The sequence below is a fragment of the Eleginops maclovinus genome, chromosome 9 (genome assembly GCF_036324505.1).
Source record: "Eleginops maclovinus isolate JMC-PN-2008 ecotype Puerto Natales chromosome 9, JC_Emac_rtc_rv5, whole genome shotgun sequence".
In the NCBI taxonomy this organism is placed as follows: Eukaryota; Metazoa; Chordata; class Actinopteri; order Perciformes; family Eleginopidae; genus Eleginops; species Eleginops maclovinus.
In genome coordinates, this window is record NC_086357.1 from 28,162,707 (window position 1) to 28,184,424 (window position 21,718).

General features: G+C 45.6%; 1 protein-coding gene across 1 annotated transcript in view; it reads left to right on the forward strand.

Moving 5' to 3' along the window:
* abl2 (c-abl oncogene 2, non-receptor tyrosine kinase) overlaps positions 1–21,718 on the forward strand; it is a 35,789-nt gene that overhangs the window by 4,768 nt on the left and 9,303 nt on the right. Inside the window, 6 exon segments of the mRNA XM_063891598.1 lie at positions 14,889–15,053; positions 17,785–18,080; positions 19,059–19,331; positions 19,849–19,933; positions 20,470–20,647; positions 21,500–21,684. Coding sequence (XP_063747668.1) covers positions 14,889–15,053; positions 17,785–18,080; positions 19,059–19,331; positions 19,849–19,933; positions 20,470–20,647; positions 21,500–21,684 — 1,182 coding nt within the window.

Genomic DNA, 21,718 nt, shown 5'->3' on the forward strand with positions numbered 1-21,718 from the left:
CACACACACACACACACTTCCACTAGAGTTTCTGCCTGAAAAACCACAGAGCCATTTCAGAGGGCCGGCGGTGTTAATTGGCTGCTAATACGGCTCACCCACTGGCCTCTGATTCCTTGTCTCTCTTTCTGTAGCTTCCAGCTTTTAACGCTCCTTCTCTTTCACTTTTTTGTCCGAGACGTGTCGGCTCTTGTCTCCTGCTCGGGTGTGCAGCAACTCCCCACAGAGCATCACTATGTCCCAAAAACACAATCCCCCACTAGACGGATAGAAAGCAGACCTCCTCTGGGCTGATTCATTGCAGGGTTGCACAATTCATTGAAATCCTATAAAAATGGCTATTAAGCAGGGGGGGTCCTGTGAGCTGACACACACCAACTTTCCACTGAGGGGAAACATCTAACATGTGATAGGGTAGAAACGCTCTGTACGTCGCTGTGTGTGTTGCGAAACATGGTCAATTTATGGGGAAATGTGCGTTGGGACATTACTGGTGTGACTTTCCAGTGGCCAGGAAACATGCTGAACAAGTCAGCACCAGCACAGAGCTAGGTTGACGCTCACCTCAGTGGAAATAAATCAATTAATCAATCAAATTCTGTCTACAGGGGTTTTTCTAGTAAACATCACTAAATTAAGCCCCGCCCACTTTCCTGTGTAAATCCTGCATCAGAGCGAAGCGGGAAATACTAGTGTGTTCATGGCTGAAAGCTGCTGAGTCATATATCGCACCTCCAACAACAAATAGATCCAGAGCTCCGGTTCCTTTACTTCCTCTCCAGAGAAAAGGAGAGTAAAAGAAAGGATCAGAAATCTCAGTCTCAGTGTCAGCCTGCTGCCTGCCACTCGTCCCCCGCAGACCCACCGGACATCCATCCCCTATTTATTCTCCGTAAGCTGTCTCTGCCGTCTGACCAGACACCTGACCCCACCTCCATATCTCTGGACTCATTAAACCCTTTCTGACCAACAGAGAGATTGTTTGTCTGGCATCACTTTAACATTTTACAGGGAGACTCAAGAGACCCTGTTTGGATAAAACCCTGAATTTTATTGCCTAATATCACACATTACAAGTGTTTCCAGGGGGTTTACAGGGTTCACAGCAAATGGCACCCTCTGTCCTTAGACCCTAGCAGGATACAAACCCCATAATTTACAGGATTTGCTTTTCATACTTAAGATACAGATACATCATGCTTAAAGTAACGTTCCCTGGATATACAGACATTGCTTCTCCAGATTTCTCACGTCTACATTTCCTAAATCAAACCCTCGTCTTGCTCGTGATGAATCTGGATTTCTCTCTTCCTAAAATCAACAAAGCAGCGGCTCTATTTTTACTCCCGACAGATCACAGGAATTGGGTCAGATGATGAGCGGATCAGAGCCCTAACCCTGTCTCGGGAGCGGCTCTGATGGTGAGCTCTACCTAAAGATCTGACGCCTTTTTAAAGCTGATTTGCATCGTGGGTGAAATTAGATTAGAGACAAATCCACTTTCCTGTGGACACTAAACCCCCCCAACAAGCGGGATAAATCTCAGCGCTGATATCTGGCTTCAGACGGGTTATTTCTAATAGGCTTTAGAGGATCAAATCCCCGGGTAGAGACGATCAGCTGATAGAATAACTAGTCACTCAGTTAGTAACCACCAGGAGGAGCCGTGGCCACACCTAGAGACATCATCAGAGCGGTAGGAAGAAGATCAGTGAAGCGTGTGGGCTCTGTCAGGGTTGTGTGTTAAATAATGTTAGTCTCTCCTCTCCCAAACACCTCCTCTCCCTCACCTCTTCTTCCTTAAGTGTGAGAGAAGGGAAGGAGGATTCATCAGGATTTAGGAGAAGAGATGCCCTGATGATGAGAGGAGGGGAAACAGAAAGGGAAATGTGATGGAATAGTTGAAGCAGATCCTACTTCCATTCATTCTCCGTCCTCCAATGAGTGCTTCCTGTTGAGCTGGTGGAGTAGAGTACTTGTGTTTCCTCCTCGGGAAACAAGTTCAGTTCGACAAGATCTGCAGACTGTTAGTTTGCTCCACGTCAGATTGGTTTTAATCCGACACACCAGAGCAGCTCCTCTCCTCACATCTCGTGTCTCATTCACACGTCATGCTCGACCGCCTTCTGCCTACTTTTCACCGCTATTTCGTTATGAAAAATGTATATTGAACGATATAAAGCTCAAGGTATTCTGTATGAAGCGGTCCTCCATAAACTGTGAGATGTAATAGCTGTTCTGCAGAGCGTATTACCCTCTGAGTAAGGGTTAATGTGGCTTATTACACGGCCACAAACTAAACACACTAGCGACTCGACTCCTGATAATGAAATTATTTGATTGAATCGAAAATGATCGTATTTCTTCCGCTAAGAAACAAAACCTCTCTGTATTAACCTGTCACATGTTCTGAATTGACCAATCAGAATTGAGTATTCAACTCAGCCGTGTGATAAAGACATTTAAAGCTTGGATATGAAACTGGGACGTGTTTCACTTTCATACAGACAGTGATTGATGATGAAAGTAAAGCAGCTTTTATCTCGTACCTCTGATCCAGACGTGGTCTATTTGAGCTCAGATTTAAGAAACTGAAAGTGTTTCTGGACGTTTGATGCCTCTCGTATTGGAAGATATTGTGCATCACCTGAACTGTTTTCATGTTGATTGTGTGACCTAATTTGGGTAGAGTTAGTGTCTTGAACTCTTGCCGCTGCTCCTGTGAAGCGGAGGGAAACGGATCGTTGGAGAGAGGTTGTTTCCTGCAGGATCCGTCCTGAGTTTCTGCTGCTTATCTGCTGGGAACAGACCGGAGACTTGGCTAGAAATGCAAACACTATCACGCTGTAAACACACACACACACACACACACACACACACACACACACACACACACACACACACACACACACACACACACACACACACACACACACACACACACACACACACACACACACACACACACACTCTTTCTGTCACTGTGTGTGTGTCCTTGGGAGTGTGATGCTGTTCTTTCTGAGGATTATCTCCACACATCCCTTCAGAGCGATCTGCCACCAGCTGACCGCTCCGTCTGACATTACTCTGAGGAAACACGGATCAAAGCTGCTGATTTTACGTTGCTTTATTTGAGTTTTGCCCCGTAAAGCTGTGACTCTTCATCTTTCATATGATAAATTACTTCTTTATTTCTAAGAGCAAATCTCTGGCAAACACAGGATGGTGTAATCATGTCGTTTAAATAATTATTGACAGAAATGTGGAATTAAATCACGAAATCCAGTTACTGACAAACTCATAAATAGTTTGGTCATTTTTTTATATTTAATTCCACAGATCAGTCAAACTTACTCCAGTATAATTAGATACATCTCCTAGAAGGATTTATGTAATACCAGGAATTCTGTCAGCTTATACACGGTAAAGAAATATTGAATTTGGTGGTTTTTACAAGATTTTTGTGGACGAAACGTTGACCGTCTAATTCTGGTCCGAGTCGACTCAGGATTTCTATACTAAACTCCGCCTCCCTGTTACTCAGCGCTCAGATATCTGTTGTCATTTCATCAGTAAATAATGCAACTGATCCAGTGTAAGTTAAGAGGAACAGGGTTTATATAGTGAGTAACGGCTGTGATATACATTGTGTGTGCATGCTTCACTTCACCTGAGCCGCCGCAGCTCTCTGACTCACATCTAGGGAGGTGAAATATTTCCTCCAGGCTTTCCGCTACCTTCTTTACAACTGAGTCACTGAAAGCAGCTTAAACATACGCCCAACACAGTTTTTACACACACACACACACACACACACACACACACACACACACACACACACACACACACACACACACACAAAGCTGCTCAGACATTGAGATTAGTCTTCAGGTGCTTCTGTAAACCCTCGATTTATAAAGAAGGGCATTTGGTTTAAGTCTTTAAGAGATCTTCTTCAGGGAACACACCTCTGTACCTGTGGGGAGGAATGTACACACACACACACACACACACACACACACACACACAGACAGACGCTTTGCATCATCCTCTTATTGCGTAATGTTTTGGACAAGAGCGGACAGATCTCAGTGAGGACACTTCCTGTAGTCCCGTCTCTGTGATATTTATATTCTGTGTGGCATGTTTGTATGTTTCCAAAGCACTGAATGAAGTCATTAAGCACGTCAGAAAGCCCTCATTATTATAAAGCATCTCCTTGGTTTCTTCCACAAAAAGCCAACGGGTCGTAGCATTAAAATCCCTTCAGCTTCAGGACTCATTTCAGGCCAAAAACACATTCAGAAAACCCTTAACCTCCAGACCAGGGGTCAGGGGTCAGGAGGTGCTAAAATGTTAGGGTTCCATACCTGCTCTGCACCTTGTAATAAGAACAGAGTTGTTACTCATCCTTTCTATGGTTTAAAATCTAATAAGTCATCAGGAAGTCATTAAAGAGCAAAGAGAGATGTGTCCTCAGACAGTAAGGCTGTGTATCTGCTTTATATATGAAGCAGATACACAGCTCCAGCGTCTCTGCTGTCACATAAAGCAGCACTTATCAGCTGATTCATCATCAGAGGGAAGCACTTAGAGCTCATTATTAACCCGAACAAGCCCTGAGAGATGGTGGTGGGGGGGTTAGGACTCCACCTTTCTCCTAGAGGATGTTCAGCCCCAGACTGGTGTCCACTCCCTAATGGATGCATTCCCAGATAGAGCGTATGAATGGAGCTGAAGAGAGAAGAGTCAGGCGTTTCCGTCCTCAGAGAGAGTTCAGGAAAAGGGGGGGGGGGTCTGATTGAATTTAAAACAGAGGTTGCTAACAAGTGTCTAAATGAGACGTGCTGTAGTTCCTTTATAGCCCAACATTAGCCGCCTTTAGCTTAGCGGTGGTGAAGTGAAGTCATGTGACCGTGCTGTAGTTCCTTTATAGCCCAACATTAGCCTCCTTTAGCTTAGCGGTGGTGACGTGAAGTCATGTGACCGTGCTGTAGTTCCTCTATAGCCCAACATTAGCCTCCTTTAGCTTAGCGGTGGTGAAGTGAAGTCATGTGACCGTGCTGTAGTTCCTCTATAGCCCAACATTAGCCTCCTTTAGTTTAGCGGTGGTGACGTGAAGTCATGTGACCGTGCTGTAGTTCCTCTATAGCCCAACATTAGCCTCCTTTAGCTTAGCGGTGGTGAAGTGAAGTCATGTGACCGTGCTGTAGTTCCTTTATAGCCCAACATTAGCTTTTTACTTCTGTCGAGCTAATTATTAGCAGCCCTAACTGAGTGTATACAACAGACCCGCTGATATTTCAGACTAATGTCAGCAAGCAGATCTGTTACTCGTCATCGTACACAAGCCTCTACACACACACACACACACACACACACACACACACACACACACACACACACACACACACACACACACACACACACACACACACTCGTGATGTAAACAGTCTATTGTTCCTTTGTCCCGTCCTCTAGAACAACCACTGGCTCTCTCTGGTCTCCAGCTTCATACAGTCTCTCTAACTGTAGATGGATTGTTTATAAATGCTGTTAGAAACAAGCTTGTTTACTCACAACAACAACAGAGTCGGAAGGTTTAGAGAGTGGTTTTATTCATGCTGAACTTGTTGCACGAGTAACAATTCAGAAGTTATGAGAGACGCTTCAAGATCCTGGAAATGAATCCTTGGAAAGTGCTTGAGTTTCATCAGGTTTTAACAGAACAGAAACTGAGAACAGGTCTCTCCAGACAGCCCTCCTTTATTCCTTTGACACAGTCTATGACTCTTCCTCTATGACTCTTCCTCAGGATCTGTTGTCTGTCCTAAAATGTAATGTCTCATTGCATTGTCTTGGCTTTTTTGGCACAGTGTCACTGCCGCCGTCACTCTGGAAACCCTCTCAACATTCAATCTAATCTCACAGATTACGAGCACAAAGGGACCCTTCTTCCAAAAGTAGTACTGTTTGTTTTATTAGCAGGCATCTCAGGATACATTTAGCCTTTATTCCTCCATGATGTATTGTAATGATGCCTTAATACTTCACAGGATGTGTTTGTATCCTGTTCTCATTTTGTAATTATCTGCTTGCTTAATGGGTTGGTGTACAGAAAAGGTTAGAAACACGCTTCAATCCACATAAGCTCCTTAAAAAAGGCTTGATTTTCTACATTATCTGGGGGTTCCTTTACCAAGTCACTCATTTTAACCAACAGGCTATACATTAGTTGCTTATATGAAGGGATGCTGAGCCAGCCCCTCCCTCACAGTCTTGGCTGTTTCTGTGGTCTCACCTGCAGCTTTGTGTCAGTGTTCTGTCGGCGCTTCCTGCAGCCGTGTCTCCCCCCTTACCTCGTGCTCTGCAGAGTTATTTCTGGCTGCTATGTTTTGTTCTCCAGCTGCTAAAAATACACCCTTACCTCTTCGGCGGTGGGCTCCAGATACGATCAGCATTGTGTTTGATTAGGTGATGTCATGGTGGTGGGTTTCATACTCCGGCACGAGGTGGTGGGTCGTGAAGGGAACATGCTATAGACACATGGAGGCTCAAACAGCTGCAGAGGAAGGGTTCAGGGGGACAGCCAAGGTGTGTGTGTGTGTGTGTGTGTGTGTGTGTGTCAGTGTTGTTTTTGGCAGCCCTTTTAGATTTAGTCTTTTGACGAAATGCTTATTAGTTTTAGTCAAATTTTAGTCGACGAGACTCAAAAAGGTTTTCGTCTAGTTTTAGACGTCGGTTTTAGTTAAAATAAGTAAAGTCTTTTTATGGCAAATATTTCTGCTCTAAGGATTTTGCATTACACACAGATAAAGTGGTAACCGTGGAATCAATGTTCATTACTCCAAAAACATTCTTTCTTCAACAATTGAGGCTTTATTTCTGAGAATTTGCTAAGTGCAATGAACACACACATGCCCAAAATATGAGCGATGGATGAGGAACACGTTAACCTGACCTTGTCTGCCAGTGCAATTAAGATGCATATTATTTGTAAGAACAGACATCATACAACCCCTTTAACTTGTGCAAACATTATCAGTGAGGGAGGTGGCAAGTTATACATACTTGATGAAGTATGAAACAAACATGACACGTTTTTGGAACAAAATAAAGAAGACAACCCATTCTGTATTGGGTCTTAAAGCAAATTCAATAAATACAAACAACGTGAATTAGAGGGGGGGTTGTCTCACAACGAGAACACACTGAATATAATAATCACTATCTGCACTAATAATAGTAACAGCTTGCTGTTAGCAAAATCAGCCTATTGACCTCGATTCAGTTTGAGGAAAGCGCTTCTCTCTAAAATGGCTCTTGCTCTATTCCGACGGCCACGACTGAGGTCACCTGTAACGCTAAAGACTCTCTCAGCAAATGCTTGAGATGCTGGCATGGTCAGAAGATCCATGGCGATGGGTTTGAGGCTTGGATAAACAGAATCTCCCTGTGTAGCCCAAAATGCAAGGGCAGTCTCTTCATTTGTAGGCTGTGACAGCTGCTCCTTGAATTTCTTTATTTCCTCCTTGACGCATGGCTTTGAGCAGCTAGACCTGGATGGCCGGCTTGCTTTTGACAAGAATTTGAATCTGGTCCGCTTTCTCTCTGGTCCCTCTTTAGATTCTCTTTCTCCCTCCTCTGGCTCCTCATCTTCAGCCTCCTCCTCCCGTATAACTGGTGGCACCAAATGAGCAATGTAATCTTCTGCTTTTCCCAGAAGCGCCTGAATTCGCTCGTCATCATTTTCAAGGAGTGCTTCAGGTGAAACTGTCAGGTCGAGGAAGCATGCTGCAGCAGTGAGGGGTGAAAACTTGGAGTCAGTGTCGTCAAGAAAGCAGCTGAACCGCTTGTCCATGTTTACCTTCATCTTCGTTGCCAGGGAAGCTAGGACCCTGGGCATGGGGGAACTCAGACAGATGACCTTGCAGGTCCAGAAGGGTAGGCACAACAAGGGATAAAGACTGTGTCGCTCTGGAGCATCTGTGTATGCTCAGAGAAGGGTTGGAGTAAATCTCTTAGAGCAGTCAGCCTCTGCCCCTCACTTGGCAGTAGATAGTCCCAGCTCATCCCATCCGCAACTTGAACTACTGAGTCCTTGATTTGAAGAAGCCGTGATATCATCAGATATGTGCTGGACCATCTAGTGGGGTAGTCTTTGACCATAGTTAGTTGACACAGCTTCAGCAGTCGCTCAGTTGCCACCGATGACTCGCGGAAGAGCTTGAGAAGCGCTCTAACTTTGCCTAGCAGTCGGTTGACACTTGCATCTTTCTGGATCATGTTCACCACGAGTTGCAGCGTGTGTACAACACAGGGGGTCCTATCTCTGACTCCAAACCTAGATAGATAAGAGAAAAACACAGAGAAAAAGAGACGTTATTAATTGCATATAGGAAATTCAGTAAGATTGCCATGAACAACACCATGCAATACAATAAACCATAGCGATAAGAGACTCTTACTTAGCACAGCTCAATGTGACGGACATACTGAAATAACTTACCTTTGGTCTTCAACCCCCACAGAGTCTTCAGTGTCACTTGTCTCAGAGGATTCATCCTCCTCGGAGCTGGTGGATTCATCCAGTTCATTAGGTTTGAATGCTCTGTTATCAGTTATGACTGTCAGACTTGTGTGTTGCGGTGTTCCCCAGTCCTCTGTGCATTGGTCAACACTGTTTTTTATACACTCTGCAGTATGTGGGTGGGCGATCTGGTCAAGTCTCAACAATATGTGCTGTGCTTTGTTTTCCACAGTGCAAAAAAAGCATGCACTAATTCCCAGAAATGATGCAGTAAGTCCCCTTTTGGTCCATATGTCCAGCCCAATTGTTCTTTTGCGTGCTGCGGCAAGCCTCTGTTTGCACTTTGGTTTTTCGTCATCATAAATCTTGTCAACTAAGTTGTTTATTTTTGTTCTTTTGGGTATGGTCAGTCTCTTATCAAAGGTCTCCATCATGAGGATGAAATCCTCAACTGTGCGAGCAGGTAGACCAGTACGTCCAATCCAAAGAGCGATCGCCTGTTCTTTGGCGCGTTGTTCCACAGAGTCTGACTTATATTTGGATCCTGCAGTGAAGGCTGCTAGGATAGATGACTGTGTCTTGACGTTCTTTGGACCACCAGGTTTCTCTTTAGGAGTTCATGGTCTCTGGGATCTGGTTGAGGAAAAAACAAAGAAGGGATACCATTACTCTATCTCTGTATACAACGTACACCTCCTGTAAAGGTTTACAGGTGAATACAAAACAATCAAATGTAGGTATATCATAAAAGTACTCAAAGTACTATAAAAATACTACCATGTTAATGTTGTGTGTGTGTGTGTGTGTGTGTGTGTGTGTGTGTGTGTGTGTGTGTGTGTGTGTGTGTGTGTGTGTGTGTGTGTGTGTGTGTGTGTGTGTGTGTGTGTGTGTGTGTGTGTGTGTGTGTGTGTGTGTGTGTGTGTGTCCGTCCCAACTTTATTGTAAGCACACGTTGTGGTTGGGGCTGCACAATGTCCCTTTAGGCTAAAGCTAGCAGACTAGCAAAGCAGATGTAACTTGACCTGTTTAACATGTCACAACGTGCTGACAGGACACATACACACAAATAGATGACCACAACGTCACTGAATGTAAACATGGCTAACACTAACGCTACAGAAGCCTGCATGCTCTTAATTAAGACACATGGGGAACAGTAACCGGTCTGAAATGCTACATTTTCCTCCATGTTTCCGTCACTCACTCACACATGGGTCAACACGACGCATTACACCTGCCAACAATCCCTGCATGTTCTACACTAGGCCTACAGTAACACACACAAGATAATGAACTGACGTTAGCGTGACAAAGCTAACGTTAACTTTAACCTGAAGTTAGCAGCCCATTTGCGCCAGGAATATGTGGAAAACTTACTATAAGCTTACTATGAAATTTGTCACAAGCCGATTGTCGAGTAACATTGTATGTACACGACATGTGAACTGGACTAGTAACGTACCTTAGAAAACATATCCGCGTGGTGAACCTTCAGGTGCCGCTTGAGGTTGGTCGTATTCTTCCCACCTACTTTGTGGCCACATTTGCCACCATCTCCCTTCACAGCACATTCTGTTTTGTTCTCTGCTGGATTATATATGAAATATGTCCGTATATCTAAACGTCCATTCCGACCACCAAGCCCCTTTGTTGGCGCTGCCGCCGTGGTCCAACACCTGTGTGTGTGTGTGTGTGTGTGTGTGTGTGTGTGTGTGTGTGTGTGTGTACACCAGGGTCACCTCTGTCCCAGCTGTCTTAGGGTTGCAGGCTTGTCGTGCCCCTCATACTCGCAAATACTGGCTCAACACAAAGCAGTCGTTTCTTCAGAGCGCACATGTTCTACACTTCACACACTCTGAGGCACCCGGACGGGCACACGACACACCCCACGCAGACCAACTGCCCACTCAATCAAACTCACCAGAACATGAGGTTTCAGCACAGTGGAACAACATCTTGCTTTTTGTTTTGAGAAGGGGTGCAGGGACGTGCTGCTCCTGAAGGCACCACCGCTAAGCTAAAGGCGGCTAATGTTGGGCTATAAAGGAACTACAGCACGGTCACATGACTTCACGTCACCACCGCTAAGCTAAAGGAGGCTAATGTTGGGCTATAAAGGAACTACAGCACGGTCACATGACTTCACGTCACCACCGCTAAGCTAAAGGTGGCTAATGTTGGGCTATAAAGGAACTACAGCACGGTCACATGACTTCACGTCACCACCGCTAAGCTAAAGGAGGCTAATGTTGGGGTATAGAGGAACTACAGCACGGTCACATGACTTCACGTCACCACCGCTAAGCTAAAGGAGGCTAATGTTGGGGTATAGAGGAACTACAGCACGGTCACATGACTTCACGTCACCACCGCTAAGCTAAAGGTGGCTAATGCTAACAAATTTCTGGGTTTTCTGACTCATTTCTCTGTAACAACGCTTTAGAAACTGACTCACATCAGAGTGTTGACTAATCAGCAGTTGAGTTTTGTTCGTGTCTAACGTGTTTGGAATCAGACCTTTGACAGATGGCGTGATATCACTATTTCACTACAAACATTCCTGAGGACAGTGATGTGAAACGTAAGAGGAGTAGCTCGGACAGTTGGCCCAGCAGTTGCAGTCGCTCTCTCACTCTCTCACACACACACACACACACACACACACACACACACACACACACACACACACACACACACATACACACACACAGCCTACTCCCTTGGGGGAACCAGACCAGCCATCTGCTGCTGTTTCAGGCCTCACACACTCCTACAATGCGTACACACACACACACACACACACACAGAGGGTTGATGTAACTGTAAGGAAATACAGCTCGCTTTTTTTTGTATCCTTATTCCCATGCCTACACACACACGCATGTCACAACTTCCCTCCATACCATACATGCTGCCCCACCCCCCTAACCTCTGTGTATACAACCCGCCCCCCCTCCTCTCCTTTACCACACACTCCCTCTCCGCCACGCTCTGCCGCCCCTCACAGTGCGTCTCACCGCGGATAACACCGGTCATGGCGGTCCGTGCTCTGCAGCCGGACCTTGGACATGCTGCCTCCCGTCGCCACATGAAAGCCAGCAGGGAGTTCCCAGTGGGAGGCCGCGAGTCTCCGCTGTAACCAGTGGTGGAGTCAAGGGCAGTGTGGGTAAACACTTTCTCTGGGGGGTCTCCGGCGCTCCCGTTTCCTCAGAGATGGTGGGGATGAAGTAGCTCCGTGCTCTGAAGCTTTAACACAGCAGCAGAAAGAGGAGCTCAGAGGTTCTGTGGATATACTGGCACTGGTAGCAGACCAGAAGATGTACTGGGAGCTGTGGCTAAGCCAGGTCACAGCCAGCGCCGCGCTGCAGTGCATGCTGGTCCAGAACAAAGGTGGGCGAGCGTTGTGTGTGTGGATGTAGACAGACGGAACAATATGGAGCTTAATTGTTTGGAAAAAGGGATAATGGTTTGATTACTCTGATCCGCGTGTCTGCCTGTCGACTGACGCTGGAAAATGCTTCATTTCTTGGCGCTTTTCTGCCAACAATGCAGTGAAACACCCAATACTTTAGGGCTGCATGGACCAACCTCACTTGTTTAAGGAACATACCCGGACTGAATCATATTAACAGTCCCAGAAACTTTTACCTACCTCAGAATGACGATTATTTCTTTGCTGAAGCTCCAAGACTTACATATTTATACTTTAAGATCCACTTCTATCATAGCGTGCTGTAAGGATGATAAAACGTGTTCAACAATAGCAATGATCCTGACAACACGTCTGAATATATTGTACTATTCCCTACAAATCACCTTATTCCCTCCAGCTGTGTGTGTGTGTGTGTGTGTGTGTGTGTGTGTGGCTTCATTTCTTGGCGCCTTTCCGCCAACATTGCAATGACACACCCAAAACTTTAGGTCTGCATGGACCAACCTCACTTGTTTAAGGGATAACGTTCAGGATATACCCCGGTTAGGTGTGTCTGTAGCATAGATCTGGACGCCTACATCTTGCTTACTTACTCATAGGTTGCCTGGCATCTAATATCTGTCAAGTTTCACTTCTAAAATCAAATGTAAAAGGATGAGTGCTGAGCTATGTGTGATTGTTGCTGCATTATCTGACTGTTGTCTTTTGGGATTTTGCGTTCATCACGGTTTCAATTTCACGTCAGCTTTCCTTTTAGCATTAGCTTGTTTTTGCATTTGTTTGTCTCTTCTAAAGCTAGCCCTATGACAACACAGATAAGGTAGACCTATTTGTCTGAGATTGTCTTCTGAAGGCTGCGTTACTGTTGACTAATAGGAGGATTGGGGTCAGCGTGAATCATGTCGCTTCCTGATTTCTCCTGTATCTTGAGGTGGAATCTTGCATCAGCAGAAGTTGAAATCCGGAAAATGACTTCTCCAAATCATCGCCCTGCGATTAGTTTCATAACAAGTAGAATTCAACTGTTTAGTTACAGTTCTCTAAAACACTTCAGGAAGTAAACACTAAAGGGAACAGCAGAAGAAGACAGACAGGAAGTAAACACTAAAGGGAACAGCAGAAGAAGACAGACAGGAAGTGAACACTAAAGGGAACAGCAGGAGAAGACAGACAGGAAGTGAACACTAAAGGGAACAGCAGGAGAAGACAGACAGGAAGTAAACACTAAAGGGAACAGCAGGAGAAGACAGACAGGAAGTAAACACTAAAGGGAACAGCAGAAGAAGACAGACAGGAAGTAAACACTAAAGGGAACAGCAGAAGAAGACAGACAGGAAGTAAACACTAAAGGGAACATCAGAAGAAGACAGACAGGAAGTGAACTCTAAGTAAGTCACTGCCTCCACGTTATTGTTGGACAAGGAAAACCAGGTTATGAAACTCATTTCTGTTTCAAAGTTTCTGCCACCCCCCCCCCTCGCTCAGCAGCTGTCCAGACATGCAGTGAGTTTGGCAACAGCTGTCGTGTGTGTGTGTGTGTGTGTGTGTGTGTGTGTGTGTGTGTGTGTGTGTGTGTGTGTGTGTGTGTGTGTGTGTGTGTGTGTGTGTGTGTGTGTGTGTGTGTGTGTGTGTGTGTGTGTGTGTGTGTGTGTGTGTGTGTGTGTGTGTGTGTCTGCAACTGCTTACCTCTAGTAAGTTACCTCCACCTCGAGGCTCCTCCCTCTTTCTCCCCCGTTTAAACACACCTACAGAGGCCCTCCCCCCTCAGATCTCACCTGGCTCGGGAAGGTTCTCTGTCTCAGCAGCCGGCGGTAACGTGTTCTTTACGGGGAGAGGAATAAATAAAGTGATGCTCTTAAGGTGCCTGCAGGCCAGCAGCAGTTTTGAGGAAGAGTGGTCGGCTCTGAACGGCCGACACCTGCAGACAGGGTTCAGAGAGAGGCAGCGGCCTGGAGACGCAGGTAGAGACGTGGACCGTGGATTATATTCAATATTCTGTTGGAGCACGTCAGGGCGTCTCAGATCAGCCGACGCTGTTGTGATATGCTTTGTTTGATCAAGCCGAAGATCACGCGTCTATTTCCTTTCCTTTTCACCTTAATTTATTCTCATTGTCTACTCTTCCTATGTATTTCAGGACATTGTGTAAGACCACCTCAGTATCGTCTCATAACTTCTTAAAAAAGGTGTTTTCTTCTTTGCTTTGTTGGATTTCGACAGCTTTTTGTGATCAGATCAAACACAATGTCTATTTCCTCACTTGCTTGCCTGTTTCAACTCTATTTTTATGCTTCTATTTGACTCTTTCTAGGTATTTTAGGATTCATATTTAATATGTGGTGGGAGGACATCAGTGTTGCCTCAGAAAACTTCATAAATAAGTCATTTTTACTTTGCTTTGTTGGATTTCTGTGCTGAGGATCACTCGCAATGTGTATTTCGTTTGTGCAGCTTTTAGTGATCAGTTTCTCTCCTTTTCACTCGCATGTTGTTTTTGAAAGATATTTTTGCCTTTAATCGGATAGGACAGTGGAGAGTGACAGGAAAGTGGGAGAGAGAGTCGGGGCGGGTCCTTCACTCACATTTATTATGAAATATTTATATCAAATTTTAAATGAAAACCTTTTAGGAATTTTGTAGATTTTTTAAAGTAAATGTTCCACTATTTTCTGACAATTTAAACACAAACATGTCATGAAGTTCTCTAAAAGTGATCAGCAGAATAATCCATATGAAGCTGATCCTTAGTTGCAGCTTTAAGTGGATTATACTTTTTGCCCTGTGATGAGTTTCTGTTCTTCATAAATGCTAATACAGGAGTATCGCATTTCAGTCAGAATCATCTCATCCTCAGTCACATTTGTTTTAACAGCTCTTCCTCTCCCTCCCTGACTCCCTCTCCTCCTCCCCCCCCTCTTCCTCCAGAAGCTCTCCACCGGCCGTTCGGCCTGGACTCTGCGGCGCTGACGGAGGCGGTGCGCTGGAGCTCCAAGGAGAACCTGCTGGGGGCGACGGAGAGCGACCCGAACCTCTTCGTAGCACTTTATGACTTCGTGGCCAGCGGGGACAACACGCTCAGCATCACCAAAGGTAAACCACGCAGGGAGGGGGCGAAGCACCTCCAATAATGGGGAGCTTCTGTCTGTCTGTCTGCAGGATTACCCAAATCCACTGGTCTGAGTTTAATGAAACTTGGTGGGAGGGTTTAGTACGGAACAAGAAGAACTCATACATTTTTATGCAAATTCTTAAATAAAATGCAATCATTTGTGTCAGAGTAATCCTAACACTCTTAAATTATCTACAAATCTGACTCCGACTTGGTAAAATGTACATAAGACCCCTGCAGGACCAAAACAACGTTCTCCAGAGACGTCCAGGCTTGTATTTCCGACCAATTCTACGTAGAAAACATGGAGATTTGATGCGTTCCTCTGTTTTAAATCATATTTAAGAGAAAACCGAGACAATTAAACACTCCACCCTGGATAGAAAAGAACACCCTCTTTTACATTTAAGAGATGAAACGATGAATCTATTAAAGTAGAGAACGGTCAAACAGACCTCCAATAATGAGAAGTCTGTCCGTCTGCAGGAATACCAACATTTACATATATTTTGGATGCAAATCATGAATAATTTTTCCCTTTCTTGGTGTCAGATTAATCAGTGAAGTCTAAAAATGGTCTAAAATATTAGATTTCTACTTGAAAATGTTGTGAACGCCTCAAATTACAGAAAGTGTTGGTAGAGGACTGTCTGAGTTTAGCGGCATTTTGCAGAAACATGGACAACAGTGCATTTATAATGCTAAGATTAGGGCTGCAAGATTTGGGGAGAACACCCCACTGTAGTAGATCATAATAATAGCCACGTAATGTTGGCACACCATCACAGCCTTCGATAATTAGCTTTTATTGAACAGCTGCTGCATTGTACTGCATCAGAGCCATACCTTATAAACGTGCAATTTATATTCTGTATCCAATTCTGACATTTGGTTTAAACCAATTTATTTACAGATTTAAATTGAACAGATCTAATGTGATCCATTTAAAATATTTTCTGACATAAGAGACAATAAGTGTTTCTCATTTTACAGATTTTATTCAAACAGAAACATTGCTTTTGTCTTTAGGAATAAAAGCCACAGATTGTTTACCCCTGAGGCGCTCATTGTGCAGCTCTGCATATTCCTCTATTTATTGCCTCTACATGAACACTGAAGCCCATCATTGGGATATGGGATTATCCGAGCAGCAGCTGAATGCACCATTAGCCTGCTCAGAGTCTCCTATATGTCTCTGATTCCTTGTGAATGCATCACCTGGACGTTGTTGGCCCCACCAAGTCAAACCCAGGTTTCATAGACAAAAGGTTGCCAGCGCTCTGTTTCCACGCATCATGCCTGGAGCTCCTGACGTCGCTCTGTCGGGGAGCGTCCTCCTCCACGCCTCTCCCTCCCTCTCTGTTGACATGTGTTGCGTCAGAGCAGAGGGAGCAGCGCACCTTGAGGCGCCGCTCCTGATTGGCAGGTCGCAAACCCAGAGGAGAGACGCTCGATGACTCGAAGCGTTGTTAGGCTGGAGGAATGCAGTGTGTAAACAAAGCTCACTCCCCCCCCCCGTCACATCAGAGATACCTGACCTCCACCTGTAGCTGTCTGCGACACACACACACACACACACACACACACACACACACCTTTAACACCACACCCATACAAAACAACCACCAATAAAAGCATAGATATATTTTTTAATGCAAAAAAGTCAAACAAATGCTTCTAAAATATGGAGATTTCTAGCTTTTCTCTATTTGATGTAACATTACAGAGAATATCTTTTGATTTTGCGTCACATCACCTTGGACTTAGATAATCAGAATGATTCAACAATGAAAACAAGCCTCAGTTTCAGCTCAAGGCTACATTTCTTTCCCTACCTCATCATGTAGTATAAAGGAATCATGAGAGGTTGATTGCAGCCCTGCATCACACGGTGGATAGCTTTGTAATTATGACTTCTGCGTGATAAAACATGAAGTATCTGCAGCTGAAATTACCTCCAGAGTCGTGTGAGTGTTATAAAGTGCTTCTCTGAGCCGGTATCTGAAGCAACACGCTCAACACCGTGTTGCTTCTGCAGCGGCATCACGCAGAGATTAAAGATTACAAAGGCTCAAAGAAATACTTCCCCCACAGACCATTCAGATATAGATGAGTCACCCCATGATATCTGTAACGCTTTGTTTGCTCACCATGGAGACATCAGAGAGACACAGAAACAGCAGCTAAACTACAACAATATTTACTTTAGCAGAGACTTCTCACACACCTGAAGCAATGTGATTCATTTCTCCTGCTGGCCGAGCTTCCCCCTTTCCCCAAGCCCTCAGGAAGTGAGAGCAAGGTTCATAGTGGCCAAACGGCGGTACTACAGCTGCAGTGTAAGCCCAAAACACTTTTTCCCATTGACTTACACAGGGAAAACGCAAGTGTGCATGCTCCATGATGGGCTGAATGGGTGCGGAAGATTGCCTGAATGTCCAGGAGAGAGCTGGGGAAGATCCAGAGGAGATCCAGGAAAGTGAAGGGAAGGATCTAGGAAAGTTTTAGCTTCCTGTGCAACTTTGATCGGAACAAGCATGGCCTGCAGCCCTGTATCCAGTCCAAGTGATCCAGTTCTGTCCATGCCCCCCCCCCCCCCCACCCAGTCTCTGCTCACTGCTGTCAGACAGACAACAGACCGAGTCTCTACATGTCTGATCTTATGAGCTCGCGTGTGTGCGTGTATTAATAACTGTTGCCTCCTGTCTGCAGGTGAGAAGCTGCGGGTGCTGGGCTACAACCAGAATGGGGAGTGGAGCGAGGTCCGCTCTAAGAACGGTCAGGGGTGGGTTCCCTCCAACTACATCACCCCGGTGAACAGCCTGGAGAAGCACAGCTGGTACCACGGCCCGGTGTCCCGCAGCGCCGCCGAGTACCTGCTGTCCTCCCTCATCAACGGCAGCTTCCTGGTGAGGGAGAGCGAGAGCAGCCCGGGGCAGCTGTCCATCTCGCTGCGCTACGAGGGGAGGGTCTACCACTACCGCATCAACAGCGGGTCGGACGGAAAGGTAGGGACTCAGTCGATGATCAAAGGAAGGTTCTTTCTAATCACACTCACACACCGGGCTCATACGGGGCTGACACACCTCGTCCTCGTAGAACGTCTCAGGAACCTTTATTTAAAAAGGGTTAACATTTCAGTAATTCTGCTAAGTTTATTTCAACCTTTTTGTCCATTTCTCTCCTCCTTGAGGGGAGGGTCTACTGCCTTTACACTGGGTCAGATGGGAAGGTAGAGATTCAGTAGATGACACAAGACTTATTCATTATTAGTCATAGGTCGAACATTAAAGACGGGGTTCATACGGTGGGGAGAAACCTGGAATAGTCCTCAGAGAAAGTCTTAATTTCCTAATCCAAGATACTTGAAAACAGCCGAATCCGCCCAAAAATGAGGAAGACATTTAAATGGGTTTCTTTTTTTATAGGCAACATATTTTAAAAAGCTTTTCCTTATTAGGTTCAAACAGAAAAGACAAAAACAATCTGTTTCAGACCCGTTCACAAATCTTTTATGAATTTCTGGAAGCTGTTTAAATGTACAGATCCAGACTTTACACACCGATGGTCGATAGACTCTAGCTCTACAAAAAGACCTCTCATCCTTAAAATTGGGAACCTTCAGATGCACAACTCACTTTATCATTTCAACACTTCACAGAATCAGAATTATTGCCCGTGAAGCCAAAGCCTCTACTCATGAGAAACATGAGCTGTGAACGCTGCTTTAATGGGGCTTTTTGTTGTAGTAGTTAGGATGTCCCTCTCCTCACCCTTCGTCCTCACCCGTCGTCCTCCCCCTCAGGTGTTCTTGGCCTCAGCGGGTCGTTTCAGTACTTAGAAGGACTTTACAGAACATATGGTCTAAAGTCATGAAGCTATAATGTGCAGTCCTGGGAAAAGGTTTCTGTAGTGGAGCTTTTTGTTGTAGTTGTTGTGATGCATCTTTAACTCTCCCTCTTCCTCTTCTCCCCCCCCCCCCCCAGGTGTATGTGACCTCAGAGAGCCGCTTCGCCACACTGGCCGAGCTGGTGCACCACCACTCCACGGTGGCAGACGGTCTGGTCACCACGCTGCACTACCCGGCGCCCAAATGCAACAAGCCCACGGTGTACGGCGTGTCGCCCATCCACGACAAGTGGGAGATGGAGCGCACCGACATCACCATGAAGCACAAGCTGGGGGGGGGGCAGTACGGGGAGGTGTACGTGGGGGTGTGGAAGAAGTACAACCTCACCGTGGCCGTGAAGACGCTCAAGGTGAGGAGACGCTCTCTACCAGAACCAGACATGCTTTTATTTGTAGGGGAAATGTATTGGTTACAGCAAATCGACGAGGATGATTGGTATTAAATAACAACTAAGCAATTCAATGAAACACGCACTTTCAAGCTCGCTGTATTTTAAGAGTTGAAGGGAACACGCAGCATGCAGACGAGGCATTGCACATGTATCAAACGCAAAGTAAACGGCTTATTTTTATGCATGTCCGTGATAGAAAATCAACGAAGAAGAAGTAGAGTGAGCTTAAGAACCGTAGTCATGACGAGTGCTTTAGTAAAAGGAAGAAAGCAGAACGTTCACCTGCCGAACAGAAGGTCTAAAGCGTGCTAGTCCTGCTTCTTCTTGTGTGAAACATCTCAGTGCACTCTCTGAGCTCTAGTGTGCAGAGCTGCATTATGAAGGTGGGGATAGATCGCCCCCCGCAGGCTGACGGTGGTACTGTGTGTTCCTGCGTCCGACCCACCGATGTGTTTCCTGTTTTCCTGAACGGCAGGAGGACACCATGGAGGTGGAGGAGTTCCTGAAAGAAGCAGCGGTGATGAAGGAGGTCAAACACCCCAACCTGGTGCAGCTGCTCGGTCAGTATTTCAGTTCCCGCACCTCTCAAGTGTGTGACGTCTCTGGAGTTCAAAACAAAAGAGACAGTGTCTGGAAGTCGAGGACAGTAGACAGAAAAATGGAAAAGGAAACTAAAATAAGAGACATAAACACAGATAATAGTAGAGAGTTAAAGAGATAAAGAAAGAACCATTCGCTGTTAATCAGACTCTAAGGGAAGGATCAGAGACGGGGTTCATACGGCGGGGAGAAACCTGGAGACGTCCTGCGAAAGACTATTTTTTTCCACTTTTTGTGTCCCTCTTCTCATTCCTTCCTCTTCTTCTTCATCCTCTTCCCCCTCCTCCCCCTCAGGTGTACATAACCTCAGTGAGTCGTTCCATTACTGACAGGACTTTACAGAACATATGGTCTAAAGTCTTGAAGATAATTGCTATAATGTGCAGGAAACGTGTGTCTGAGTCTCCAGTCGGACAGGAATGAGCATTAATGATGCTTGTGTGGATTAGTCCTTATTGGTTGTTCACCTGTGCATTGAACGTGTGCCTCCCCTCAGGTGTGTGCACGCTGGAGCCCCCCTTCTACATCGTGACGGAGTACATGCCCCACGGGAACCTGCTGGACTACCTGAGGGACTGCGACAAAGAGGAGGTGAACGCCGTGGTGCTGCTCTACATGGCCACGCAGATCTCCTCCGCCATGGAGTACCTGGAGAAGAAGAACTTCATCCACAGGTGAGAGGGGGCTTTAAAGGTTCCTCCCACGCTGATCCCAGCCAGAGGGACCTCAGGTGGTCCTTTACATCTGCTCTAAACTCTCTGAAATGGCTCTAAAACATATCAAACTTCACGGAAAAACAAACAATCTTTAAGGCGTGTAGAGAAAGGACACCCTCCTGATAAAAGGACTCATCATACTATTTGTTTACTTTTACAAACAGTGGAGCAGTGTGTGATGGGACTTATTTTAACCCCCTCAAAGAACCGAAATCAAGACGCGAAAAGAACCGGAGTCGTTAAAATCCAAACGATTCCCGACCCTCTAAAATAATGTTAATCAAAGATCCCCCTTCATCAGTCAAGAGGGAAACCTGGAATTTCTTGCCTGTTGTTTTTGTCATCTTTTCTGACATTATAGTGGGTTTTACGTCTTCATCAAAACAAACACACTCTTTTAAATGAGGTCACAATAACTCAGATACATGAAACATGTGAGTCTCCTCCTTGTTTTCACACATCAGCTGAACTTGATGCAGGTATTTCACTTTCTTCATTTTTTATATCTATTGAGTGACACAATGAAGAAGACCACTGGTCCCACAGAACACACACTCCACACACTCAGTAAAATAATACAGTATGAATAAATAAATTAGGTCAAAGGAAAAAAAGACAAAGCAATAAATTAAGTAAAATAAAAGATATAGAAAATAACAGAGACAGCTCGACAGCAGGAGAAAGAAAATCACCACTACTCACATATCCCCCCCCCCCCCTCCCGGTATCTCTCTGAGTGTGTGTCGACGCCTCTCCTGTTTCCCCACATTAATACCCTCCCCCCCCCCCCCCCCCCTCTTTCTCTCTCAGGGACCTGGCGGCGAGGAACTGCCTGGTGGGGGAGAACCACGTGGTGAAGGTGGCCGACTTCGGGCTCAGCCGGCTGATGACGGGGGACACCTACACCGCCCATGCAGGGGCCAAGTTCCCCATCAAGTGGACGGCCCCCGAGAGCCTGGCCTACAACACCTTCTCCATCAAGTCCGACGTCTGGGGTGAGACACACAGACAGGCAGGCAGAGACAGACA